General features: G+C 39.8%; 1 protein-coding gene across 3 annotated transcripts in view; it reads left to right on the top strand.

Moving 5' to 3' along the window:
* LOC110503103 (testican-2) overlaps window positions 1–13,971 on the top strand; it is a 102,550-nt gene that overhangs the window by 48,178 nt on the left and 40,401 nt on the right. Inside the window, exons 2-3 of one of the 3 annotated variants that reach the window (XM_036960238.1) lie at window positions 5,040–5,048; window positions 5,959–6,007. The exons of 1 other annotated variant lie outside the window; for it this stretch is intronic. In XM_036960238.1, the coding sequence (XP_036816133.1) occupies window positions 5,040–5,048; window positions 5,959–6,007 (58 nt within the window). The remainder of the gene's footprint in view (window positions 1–5,039; window positions 5,049–5,958; window positions 6,008–13,971) is intronic. One more of the 3 variants, XM_036960239.1, reaches the window with a different exon arrangement.

The following is a 13,971-nucleotide window of genomic DNA, read 5'->3' as shown; positions in this document are numbered from 1 at the left end:
TTATTTACTACCTTTTTTGTTGCCAAATTTGGTCTTTAATAAAGAGTAGACAAACAAGTTCCCTACCTTCTTCCACTTGCCTCCTCCATTTTTGCAGTAATGCTGCAATCATATATTTTGGTTAACTGTACATGTAACATTTACTCCACCTTTCCTATTCATAATATCATTAACAAAGATATTTTGTGTTTTTTTTTATGTTTCCATAAATAATGTATTTTTTTCATCAATTAGTATATTTGAATTTAATATTTATTTTCTGAAGGATGAAATTGGAAATGCAACCAGCTTCGTATGACTTGTTTTACAAATGCCGATAATTAAAATATTTTCAGATAACTGAAAGTGAGAGGTTGTAATCTGGATAAAGAGAAAAATACCGTATTTGAACAAGGGGTGAGCCATTCTTACTAATCTACTGGAGAACCAGGTTGGGTTTAAGTATAACTTTGGTATGCTTTTAGTGAGAGGCTTAATGCTTTAATATTTAATCACTTTAGCCTCTCAAACTTATTATCAGTATATAAATAAGCATGTTTGATTTTGTCTTGCTTTCCATTCCAAGATTTTTTTCTTCAAATAATTTAAAATGATAAAAATCTGTCGTAAATAGGTAAACTGGGATATATCTAAGTAATTAATCAGTGTGATTTTTCCATAAATAGACAAGTATTTACCTTTCCATGGTAGCAAGATCTTAACTATTAACTTCCTATTAAAATGAGTTGTACTACACTGGTTTATAACTGTGTCTGGTGTTAGCTAGTTACAGGCTAGATGGGTCTTCAGCCAGCATGGAACAAAAAGGGGGGAAGGGTCGTTCAAAACTCAGACGCAGTTGTCAAGTCAACACATCCATCAATGCTGCTGTGAACCGCATCACGTTTTGTACATAATTAGCTAGGTTTCCATCCAATTGATGACAGATTTTCATGAGAAAATCTGCATAAATAAAATATGTGCATTTTCCCACCCAACAAACTTGTTGTGGATAACAGTCAGTGCATGATGACTTGGTGCACACAAAATGCACTTTTTCTCTTAAGTTTTCATGTACCGAATACATTTTTTGAGTTCAATGTGTTTTCAGTGCATTTTCAACTCAACCTACAGTATTTTCACAAAACCTGTTGTATTAAATAGTCGTTTCCACCACCATTTCTCGCATAATACATTTTACAGACACAAAAAGATCCCACCATGTAGAATTAACAAATAATCTGTCAGCATTTATAAAATTGTACCGAAACAACATGTTTTTTGTACAATTTTATTTACGATTTATATTTTTTTTTATACAAAACATCCACATACAAACTACACAAACATTCACAACATCACCCCTGTCTAAATTCACCTGCTCACACCCCCATCTCCATCGCTCGTATCACTCTCTGCCACATGGCCTCAAACTGCACCATGTTGTTTCTCTCCGTCGCGCTTGCACTTTCAACATTTAGATAATAAAACCTTGACCTTTCCATTGTGTTATTGGTGGAGGATTGGTTGATTTCCAGTTTTTAAATATGCTTTTTATTTTTTAAAGTAAATTTACATTGTACTACTTCTGACAGCCAACTTTCTAACTTTGCCCATAACTTTTGAACTTTATAGCATTCCTAGAAGTCATAGCTTATGGAGTCAGTGAATTTTTAATTTTTATACGGTATGACTTTACTCACATAAAAACTGTGGATGGAAACGTGGTTAGTGATGCAATTTCAATGTTGATTGAGTAGCTTTGTGTACCATCAAATTAGCTTGAGATGATTTTACTGCAACATTGCTCACTGCAATCCAAGTTACTTGGCATTTCAAAGATCTGTCAGTCAAGGTAAGCTCATGAATCTCCCTTCCCACTCAGCCAGTCTTTTAAACTTTCTGGTATTTAGCCATGAGAGAAAAATAAACATTTCTTAAATTTTGAGCACTTCTATCCAAAACAAATATGATTTATGATGTCACTCAAAAGGCTATTTTACATGTGCATCTGAATGACTGTTTTGAGTCTTTTAAATTCAGTTCCTCCCCTTGTCAGAGACACCACCCAGTTTACTGTAAGTACTCTGGCTGGGACTGAGGAGGAGAGAGGGATGGGGACAGATAGGGGAAGTGGAGAGAAATGGGTTCAGGGAAATTAGCTCATTCCCAGTGGAGGGAGAGAGAGAGAGAGAGAACAGCACTGTTGTGGTCTGGGAGGTTCTAAATGGCAGAATTGAGTCTCTGCCATTAGCTAGGTTAACAGATTTTCATACCAATATTCTAAAATCTGCATAAAATAATATATGCGCATTTTCCCACCAGAGATGTGATGCCATTAAATTTACTTGTTGCGGATAAAAGCCTGTGCGTGATGACGTAGTTCACATTACATTTGCGGTTAAATTCCCCATGTACCAAAAAAAAGGAAGTTAAGCGGGTTTCCATCGCATTTTCAAATCTGCTGATGGTTTTGTCACAAAATGTTTTGTATTATATAGTGAATGTTCCCACTCTGGTATTGACACGTGCGGTATAGCCAACAGCTGGCAGATACAGTGCGGCTAGCCTCTACAGGCAGTGTTGCTAACTTAGCGACTTAGTCGCTATATTTAGCGAGTATTCAGACCCCTCTAGCGACACATTTTCAAAAAATCGACTAGTGACAAATCTAGCGACCTTTTCTGGTGTTATTTGAGACTTTTGGAGACCCTGACATGAAAGCATGTTCGTTCTTACTCTTCTCAACGAGCAGCGGGTGCTGCCGTGCGTGGGCCCCACCCCGTCCCAAAGCACTCACAGGCGGCTCAGTCCTCGTGTCCAGACTGCAAATGATTCGCACATGCGGGAAGCCCCCGCTGGCTGATCCTGCCCTGGCTTACATTCAGGGCGGGATGTAAAAGTAAAATGTTCTTTGCCTAAAATAAATCACTGCACAGAAATCAATCACTGCATTTGACTCACACAGCCTCAGTCACTTACTCACCTTGTCCACTGTGTGTGTGCCTCTCTGTGATATAAGCTAAACATTTAGCTGGCTAGCTCATCATGTCTCAGTCTAAACTGTACACTCAAAAATACAGAAAGGAGTGGGAATCAAACCCTGAATTCAAAAGCTGGTTGAAGCCGTTTATTGGAGATGATACACGGGCATACTGCCTGTATTGTAAGGCTAATTTCTACACCAAATTTAGTGATGTAAAATGTATGGTTAAAAAAATTGACTCTGCAAAAAAGGCTGAGGCCACCATGGCGTTAGCTATCGCTGAACACTGTTCCATGCTGGCATGTGATCACATTGAAGAAGCATGTAGAGCTGCTTTCTCAGACTCCACTGCTGCTACCCACTTCAAAGTGCACAGAAATGATTAATGGTGTTCTAGCACCATACTTTCTGAAAAAGTTGGTCGCAAATGTGGGTGATCAGCCTCCTCCTCTATGAGTCCACGGATGTAAGTGTTTCTAGGTACCTGGGGGTTGTGATAAGGTACTTTAGTGACACCAAGCAGACAATTGTATCAACATTTCTGGGGCTTGTTGAGTTGGAGGAGATGCCAAATCTATAGCCCGTGCTGTTGTGGCTTTCCTCAAGAAGTGTTGTCTTAAAAAAGAGAAACTCCTGGGGATAGGGACTGACAATGCCTCTGTTATGATGGGGATTAACAATGGGGTCCATAAAGTGCTGAAGGAGGAGTATGGCCTCAAATATCTGGTTCTTATTCGCTGTGTGTGCCACTCTCTCCAGCTTGCTCATTTGTAGTTATAAACATATTTCGTTTTTTACTCACTTTTTGTCTCTCCCAAGACATTATTCCTCTCTCCTACAGCGTCCATCACAGTTACATGCACATGGCCAATTATGCAAATTAGGTGATTACGTCATTTAGAGACTTCTAGTGACTTTTAGGACAGCCAATAGCTACTTTCCTTACTGAGGAGTTGGCAACACTGTCTACAGGTAGGCTAGTCTACTTGATGAGATTATTATCGATAAGAGCTAAATACTTTTTTTGTCAAACGGCAACCAAGCATCGATCATCATGTCACCAGAATAAGACCCTTAATATTTATTGAAATCAGCATCAAGCTCATCACCCTGTGAAGTTCATCATAACTTATTTCATCTGTAGCCTAATAAACTGCATGCTTTCCCGAATCGTCGTGGGAGGACCTCACACCATATCATCGCGTGACTACAATTTTACTTTGATATAATGGTTAATATATCAATATTTGTTCATAAAAGGAATTCCACTGCCATTTCTCACATATTTAATTTTACAGACACAAAAATATCCCACTTTGTATAGCATATTTTGTTTTGCTGTTTCCATCAGGCCTGTCCTGTCATTTGTTATCCGACATGTACTTTACTCTCATAAAAAGGTTGAATGGAAACCTGGTTATAGATGGAAAATATTTACCTCCATGAAAACAGCCCCAAGGAGCAGAGAGGGGAGACCCCAGTACGCCTTTATGAGGGTGTCACGCTTTATTGCTTCCATTGGGAGCTTTTTGGCACCTATTCTTCCTGTACAGTAAATGTTTATGGTGATGTATTTCCTACCGAGTATACCATCGCTAAGGAGGGAGACCGTATATTTCACCAAATGGCTGCTATTTACTGTTCTGAGGCCAAGAGATAGGCCTAAGCCAATATGCTTAATTTCTTTGCTGTTTGCTATAGAGCATATTCACAACCAAATAGATACAGGGAGGATATCACAATGTACATTTGTGTATATTTATTGATACTGGGGAAATATGCTTGCTCTTTCTTTTACTTCTGTTGTGCATTCAGTTTTATGAGGATACAAATGCTTTGAACAATATTGTTTTTTCTCTGCCTGTTGCAGAAGCAATTATATGTGAATTCACTGCTAACAAAAGCTGGTTGTTATGTATTGTGTCTTTGTGGAAACCTTAGCAACAATCAAGAGACACTGTATACTGAAGATGGTGATGAATGTTGATTAATACACTTCGATATATTTGATGTTACACTTCTTATCCTCAAACTATCCCTCTGTTTTCTTCTCTTTTGCATCTCGTTCTACCAGGAAGTAGAGGTCAGTTTCTTTTTAATCTATATTCTACTCTTCCCTTTTTCTTTTGTCTGATGTCTTTGAAAAAATACTTGTAACTCATTTTCTTTGTGTCTCTGTCTCTCTCTTTATTGCAATTTCCTCACTCTCCCGCCCGCCCTAGACACTTTCTCTCTCTCTCTCTCTCTCCTTCAATTTGTCCATTTTAATGAGGATGGTTACTGTTGTAATGAAAGGAAAAATCACTCCACAACTATCTTTTGCCATTTTTTTCATTAGTCCACTGTTGATATAGTCCCAACATGTTTTGCATGTCATCAACGACATTTTCAAGATTTAGGACTTTCAAAAAGCAAATTGTCATTTGCCGCATCATGATGATGCAAATGACTTCATATGATGCAAAACGCATCATTATGATGATGTGGCAAATGACAATTTGCTTTTTGAAAGTCCTGTATCTTGAAAACGTCAATGCTGACATGCAAAATATTTGGGACTATATCAACAGTGGACTAATGAAAAAAATACCAAAAGATAGTTGTGGAGTGATTTTTCCTTTAAGTATAAAAAGTAAGGATTACTATTCAAAGCTTGCTTCCCCCTGAAGCCATATGTTCCACAGCCGTATGGATCCAGACTCCATTCCCTATAGTGTGCACTACTTTTGACTTTACACCAGTGCCCCATGGGATAAGTAGTGCGTTTATATAGGGAATAGGGTGCCATTTGGGTCACACAGTGTGTGCAAGACTATTCTGGTGAATTACTACAGGCTGCCATGCTGTTCCTTAAATCCCCATGCAGACCCATAGGGCTCTGGTCAAAAATAGTGCACTATATACCGGATAGGATGCCATTTGGGAAGCAACCATTGACTCACTCATGATGCTTATTTTACTGTGGGTTAACTTGGAACTCTCTCTCTCTACAGGATGACTATGTGCGGACCTTGGATGAGAATCAGGGAGGCTCTAATGAAAGTATGTTTCACCTAAGTTCTTTCACGTACCCTTTTATCTATTACAGTGCCTTCAGACCCAAAGTTTGTTGTGTTACAGCCTCAATTTAAATGGATTACATTTCGATTGTGTGTTCCTGGCCTACACACAATACCCCATAATGTCAAAGTGGAATTATTTTGGGGGAAATGTTACAAATTAATTAAAAATGAAAAGCTGAAATGTTTTGAGTCAATAAGTATTCAACCCCTTTGTTATGGCAAGCCTAAATAAGTTCAGGAGTAAACATTTGTTTAACAAGTTACATAATACTGTCATGACGTTGGCCTCTTTGGGTATAGCAACCCCATCCCCCTCTCCCTGCCTCCCCTTTGCCTCCTTCAACTAGGCTGCTGTGGTCAGAGGTCGTAAATTCCTGAGAAGACCCTGCCACATGGCCACATAGTAGAGAGAGAGTACATTTTCATAGAGCACAAAGGAAATTCTTCCACCTCACAGGACTTGAGGTACAAACAAATTTCATGTTCCGGAGAAAGAATAAAAGATCGGTGAAGAATCCAGCTACGAACTGGTCCGTTTGGTACAACTTGGGGAAGCTCATGGGAGACGGTGTGGCCACATTACCATAACGCTGTTTATATAATAGCCTCAGATATGAGGTTTACATCTAATTGTTGTATAAGATGAATGAGTGAGTATGATACTGTTTGTATAATTGTGTAATATGATTTTGGACTGTTTAATGACGAAAAATACAATTCCCTTTTGATTTAAACTAAATCAGAGGACCGCCCCTGAGCCCAGTTAGGGTCAGACATCCTGGGACAGCCCTCTTCGGCCCTTCCGAATAAAACCCCCACTCTGGTTTTTGATCAGCAGACTGAGCTTACCTCAATTATGAGATGGACAAAGGTTGTAGACCATTGCTGAATCTTTTAACCGTACCACGTGGTTAAACTCTTAGACCATCGATACTGACAGAATAAGAACAAGTCTTTGATATTAATTACTAGTCTGAAGCTAGGAATTCGGTATCATTGAACGCGAAGAACGACAACCGCCGAAACCTCCATTCTATAACGAATGTCACTCTGAACAATCCCCTCTAACCACAACCGAGAGCGAGAGGGACAATTCTACAAAAGAAATGTACTTTTCACCAGCGATCAAGATAACACACTGAGCGTAAATATATATGTTGATTGCAATTGTTCCCGAATGAGTGAGCGTTCATGTGCAAAGGTTTAGCATTTCAATTGTTATAATTATCACTTTGTAGTGACTTCTTAGTCGACCCCCACTTCCCCTTTTGTCTAACAAGCCACCATGCCGGTTTAGCCCACTAGGGCACATTCTCCTATCATTACTTTTACCTTGTTTGTTTGTTTGTTTATGCATTTCTGTGAATTACTTAGTTAGTAACCATAAATAATTTAAGACAATTGATGTATGGATGACTCATAGTGAAGACTGGGTTCGTGCAGATAACCAACAATTTACGACGTTTGGAATGAGACTAACGTGAGGTAAAGTACTAATTGATCAGATAAAATATCTGAAAAGTTATTTTAGGAAATGATAACTTTGTAATCTGAATATTTTTCCTTGGTGCCCCGACTTCCTAGTTAATTAGTTACATGATTAATCAGTTGATCGCGTAGTAACTAATTACAGAGAATCTTTGATAAAAACTATCAGTTTTCAGTTAATGATAGTAAAGACACGACAATACGTTGCATGCGCTCACTCTGTGTGCAATAATAGTGCTTAACATGATTTTTGAATGACTACCTCAGCTCTGTAGCCCACACATACAATTATCTGTACACAGATTCAACCACAAAGACCAGGGAGGCCAATGGCTCACTTATTGGTAGATGGGTAAAAATATAAAAGCAGACATTGAATATCCCTTTGAGCATCGTGGTTACTAATTCAAATCAAAGTTTATTTGTCACGCGCGCCGAATACAACAGTGAAATGCTTACTTACAGACTCTAAACAATAGTGTGAAAAAGGTGTGTGTGTGTGTGTGTAAGTAAAGAAATAAAACAACAGTAAAAATACATTTGAAAATAAGAGTAGCAAGGCTATATACAGACACCGGTTAGTCAGGCTTATTGAGGTGGTATGTACATGTAGGTATGGTTAAAGTGACTATGCATATATGATGAACAGAGAGTAGCAGTAGCGTAAAAAGAGGGGTTGGCAGGTGATGAGACACAATGCAGATAGCCCGGTCAGCCAATGTGCGGGAGCACTGGTTGGTCGGACCAATTGAGGTAGTATGTACATGAATGTATAGTTTAAGTGACTATGCATATATGATAAACAGAGAGTAGCAGCAGCGTAAAAGAGGGGTGGGGGGCGCACATAATGCAAATTGTCCGGGTAACTATTTGTTTACCTGTTCAGGAGTCTTATGGCTTGGGTGTAAAAACTGTTGAGAAGCCTTTTTGTCCTATACTTGGCACTCCGGCACCGCTTGCCATGCGGTTATAGAGTCTATGACTGGGGTGGCTGGGGTCTTTGACAATTTTTAGGGCCTTCCTCTGACACCGCCTGGTCTAGAGGTCCTGGATGGCAGGCAGCTTTGCCCCAGTGATGTACTGGGCCGTACGCACTACCCTCTGAAGTGCCTTGCAGTCGGAGGCCTAGCAATTGCCGTACCAGGCAGTGATGCAACCAGTCAGGATGCTCTCGATGCTGCAGCTGTAGAACCTTTTGAGGATCTCAGGACCCATGCCAAATCTTTTTTGTTTCCTGAGTGGGAATAGGCTTTGTCGTGCACTCTTCAAGACTGTCTTGGTGTGTTTGGACCATTCTAGTTTGTTGTTGATGTGGACACCAAGGAATTTGATGCTCCACTACAGCCTCGTCGATGAGAATGGGGGCATGCTCAGTCCTCCTTTTCCTGTAGTCCACAATCATCTCCTTAGTCTTGGTTACGTTGAGAGATAGGTTGTTATTCTGGCACCACCCGGCCAGGTCTCTGATCTCCTCCCTATAGGTTGTCTCATCGTTGTCGATGATCAGGCCTACCACTGTTGTGTCGTCTGCAAACTTAATGATGGTGTTGGGAGTCATGCCTGACCGTGCAGTCGTGGGTGAACAGGGAGTACAGGAGGGGACTGAGCATGCACCCCTGGAGAGCTCCAGCGTTGAGGATCAGATGTGTTGCTACCAACCCTCACCACCTGGGGGCAGCCTGTCAGGTTGTCCAGGATCCAGTTGCAGAGGGAGGTGTTTATTTCCAGGTTTCTTACCTTAGTGATGAGGTTTGAGGGTACTATGGTGTTGAACGCTGAGCTGTATTCAGTGAATAGCATTCTCACGTAGGTGTTCCTTTTCTCCAGGTGCGAAAGGGCAGTGTGGAGTGCAATAGAGATGGCATCATCTGTGGATTTGTTTGGGCGGTATGCAAATTGGAGTGGGTCTAGGGTGGTGTATCAATACACCCAGTCACTACAAAAATGCAGGATTCCTTCCTAACTCAGTTGCCGGAGAAGAAGGAAACCGCTCAGGGATTTCACCGTGAGACCAATGGTGACTTTAAATCAGTTACAGAGTTTGTCTGTGATAGGAGAAAGCTGAAGATGTATCAACAACATTGTTGTTACTCCACAATACTAACCTAAATGACAGTGAAAAAAAGGAAGCCTGTTTGCAATAAGACACTAAAGTAAAACTGCAATAAATGTGGCAAAGAAATTAACTTTATGTCCTGAATACAAAGCGTTATGTTTGGTGCAAATCTAACACAACACATCAATGAGTACTATTTTCAAGCATGCTGGTGGCTGCATCATATTATGGCTACACTTGTCATTGGCAAGGACCAGGGAATTTATTTAGGATAAAAATAAACAGAATGTTGCTAAACAGAGGCAAAATCGTAAAGAAAAACCTGGTTCAGTCTGCTTTCCAACAGACACTGGGAGAAAACAAATCACTTTTCAGCAGGACAATAACTTAACACCTATGGCTAAATTTACTCTGGAGTTGCTTACCAAGACAACATTGCATGTTCAGCAGTGGTATAGTTACAGTTCTGGACTTAAATCAGCTTGAAAATCTATGGCAAGACTTGAAAATGGTTGTCTAGCAATGATCAACAACCAACTTGACAGAGCTTGAAGAATTTTTTAAAGAATAATGTGCAAATTATTGTACAATCCAGGTGTGCAGAGCTCTCAGAGACTTACCTAGAAAGACTCACAGCTGTAATCACTGTGAATACTTATGTAAATGAGATATTTCTGTATTTCATTTTCAATCAATTTGAAAACATTACAAAAAACATGTTTTCACTTTGTCATTAAGGGGTATTCTGTGTAGATTGGTGAAAAAAAGAAGATTGAATCAGTTTTGAAATCAGGCTGTAACACAACAAAATGTGAAATAAGTCAAGTGGTATGAATACTTTCTGAAGGCACTATATGTTTGTGTGCGGTCCATGTAATTTACTATGAACTTTATTTAGGATGATGCATCGCCCTATCAGGGTTTTTTTCTGAATCAAAAAGGGTCTTCGGTGGTGGGCATGGCAGGGGGGGCAAAATGTATAGAATTACAGGAAACTGGCTTGTACATGCAAAAATGTCTCTACACTGCCCAGATGGGGGATTCAAACATTTTCTCAATAATGTAACTGCGCTGACCCCCCGCAGCGCAGTTACATTATTGAGAAAATGTTTGAATCCCCCATCTGGGCAGTGTAGAGACATTTTTGCATGTACAAGCCAGTTTCCTGTAATTCTATACATTTTGCCATGCAGCTGCGAAAGAACTTTGCCGTTTTAAAGCAAATTTCCTATGATTCTACATATTCTGCATATTCTGCCATTTAAGTTGTTAAGCTATTTTCCTGAAATCCGATGCATTGTACCATGGCTAAGGCTGTGTTCTATTGATCAAACATAATAACATAATTTATACTGGTAAATGCATTTATTTAGTTATTTTCCCTGACTGTCTATCTTTTTATTTTGGTGGTTGTTTGTCCTCAAAGATTATATTACAAAAATATATATATAGGTCCATAATCTTTTCTACATACTTTATATCTGTTTTTAGTTGTTTAAGTTAACACTGAAAGTGTTTTTCCATCCCAAAAAATAATTTCAACCCCCCCCCCCCCCAATAAATATATATATAATACATTCGGAAAGTATTCAGACCTCTTGACTTTTTCCACATTTTGTTACGTTACAGCCTTATTCTAAAATTGATTACATTCTTTTTTCCCTCATCAATCTACACACAATACCCCATAATGAAAAATAAAAAAATCATTTTTAGAAAACTTATTGTACATTTACATAAGCACTCAGACCCTTTACTCAGTACACTGTCACCTTTGACAGTGATTACAGCCTGAAGTCTTCTTGGGTATGACGCTACAAGCTTGGCACAACTGTATTTGGGGAGTTTCTCCCACTCTTCTCTGCAGATCCTCTCAAGCTGTTTCAGGTTGGATGGGGTGTGTTGCTGTACAGCTATTTTCAGGTCTCTCCAGAGATGATCAATCTGGTTCAAGTCTGGGCTCTCGCTGGGCCACTCAAGGACATTCAGAGACTTGTCCCGAAGCCACTCATGCATTGTCTTGGCTGTGTGCTTAGGGTTGTTGTCCTGCTAGAAGGTGAAGCTTTACCCCAGTCTGAGGTCCTGAGGGCTTTGTAGCAGGTTTCATCAAGGATCTCTCTGTACTTTGGTCCATTCATCTTTCCCTCGATCCTGACTAGTCTCACAGACCCTGCCACTGAAAAACATCCCCACAGCATGATGCTGCCACCACCATGCTTCACTGTAGGGATGGTGCCAGGTTTCCTTCAGATGAGACGCTTGGCATTCAGGCCAAAGAGTTCAATATTGGTTTCATCAGACCAGAGAATCTTGTTTCTCATGGTCTTGAGAGTCATTTAGGTGCCTTTTGGCAAAGTCCAAGCAGGCGGTCATATGCCTTTTACTGCCTTTTTACTGTCAGTGACCATCGGGTTCTTGGTAGAGGTCGACCGACTATGATTTTTCAACGCCGATACCAATACCGATTATTAGAGGACCAAAAAAGCCGATACCGATTTGTTTTTGTTTATTTGTAATAATGACAATTACAACAATACTGAATGAACACTTATTTTAACTTAATATAATACATCAATAAAATCAACTTAGCCTCAAATAAATAATGAAACATCTTCAATTTGGTTTAAATAATTCAAAAACTGTAACGAACCTCTTCCTCCTCTTCTGAGGAGGAGAAGCGAGAAGGATCGGAGGACCAAAACGCAGCGTGGTAAGTGTCCATAATGTTTCTTTTAAAACATAAACTGAACATTACGAAATACAAAACAATAAACGTGAAATGAACGAAACAGTCCCGTGTGGCGACAAACATTGACACGGAAGACAGACAAACACCCACAACTCAAAAGTTAAACCCAGGCTACCTAAGTATGATTCTCAGTCAGGGACAACAATTAACAGCTGCCTCTGATTGAGAACCATGCTAGGCCGAACTCAAAAACCAACATAGAAAAACAAACATAGACTGCCCACCCAACTCACGCCCTGACCATACTAAAACAAAGATAAAATAACAGAACTATGGTCAGAACGTGACAAAAACAAAGTGTTGGAGAAGTAAAAGTGCAATATGTGCCATGTAAAAAAGCTGACGTTTGAGTTCCTTGCTCAGAACATGAGAACATATGAAACTTCAATATTCCAAGGTAAGAGGTTTTAGGTTGTAGTTAATATAGTATTTATATGACTATTTCTCTCTATACCATTTGTATTTCATATACCTTTGACTATTGGATGTTCTTATAGGCACTATAGTATTGCCAGTGTAACAGTATAGCTTCCGTCCCTCTCCTCGCCCCTACCTGGGCTTGAACCAGGAACCCATCGACAACAGCCACAGTTGAAGCAGCGTTACGCATCGCTCCACAAAAGCCGCGGCCCTTGCAGAGCAAGGGGCATAACTACTCCAAGTCTCAGAGCGAGTGACGTTTGAAATGCTATTAGCGCACACCCAGCTAACTAGCTAGCCATTTCACATCGGTTACACCAGCCTTTAGGCTGATAGGCTTGAAGTCATAAACAGCGCTGTGCTTGCGAAAGTGCTGTTTGAATGAATGCTTACGAGCCTGCTGCTGCCTACCATCGCTCAGTCAGACTGCTCTATCAAATCATAGACTTAATGATAACATAATAACACGCAGAAATACGAGCCGTTGGTCATTAATATGGTCGAATCCGGAAACTAGCATTTCGAAAACAAAACGTTTATTATTTCAGTGAAATACGGAACCGTTTGGTATTTTATCTAATGGGTGGCAACCCTAAGTCTATATATTCTTGTTACATTGCACAACCTTCCATGTTATGTCATAATTACATACAATTTGGGCAAAGTAGTTTGCAATGAGCCAGGCTGCCCTAACTGTTGCTTATACCCTGACTCTGCGTGCAATGAACGCAAGAGAAATGGCACAATTTCACCTGGTTAATATTGCCTACTAACCTGTATTTCTTTTAGCTAAATATGCATTTTTAAAAATATTTACTTCTGTGTATTGATTTTAAGAAAGGCATTGGTGTTTATGGTTAGGTACAGTCGTCCAACGATTTTGCTTTTTTCGCAAATGCGGTTTTGTTAAATCATCCCCCAGCGTTGCATCGATTATATGCAATGCAGGACACGCTAGATAAACTAGTATTATCATCAACCATGTGTAGTTATAACTAGTGATTATGATTGATTGATCGTTTTTTATAAGATAAGTTTAATGCTAGCTAGCAACTTACCTTGGCTTCTACTGCATTCGCGTAACAGGCAGGCTCCTCGTGGAGTGCAATGAGAGGCAAGTGGTTAGAGCGTTGGACTAGTTAACTGTAAGTTTGCAAGATTGGATCCCCCGAGCTGACAAGTTGGAAATCTGTCGTTCTGCCCCTGAACCCACCGTTCCTAGGCTGTCATT

The sequence above is a fragment of the Oncorhynchus mykiss genome, chromosome 23 (assembly GCF_013265735.2).
Source record: "Oncorhynchus mykiss isolate Arlee chromosome 23, USDA_OmykA_1.1, whole genome shotgun sequence".
Lineage (NCBI taxonomy): Eukaryota > Metazoa > Chordata > Actinopteri > Salmoniformes > Salmonidae > Oncorhynchus > Oncorhynchus mykiss.
This window is presented reverse-complemented; position numbering and strand designations above follow the sequence as displayed.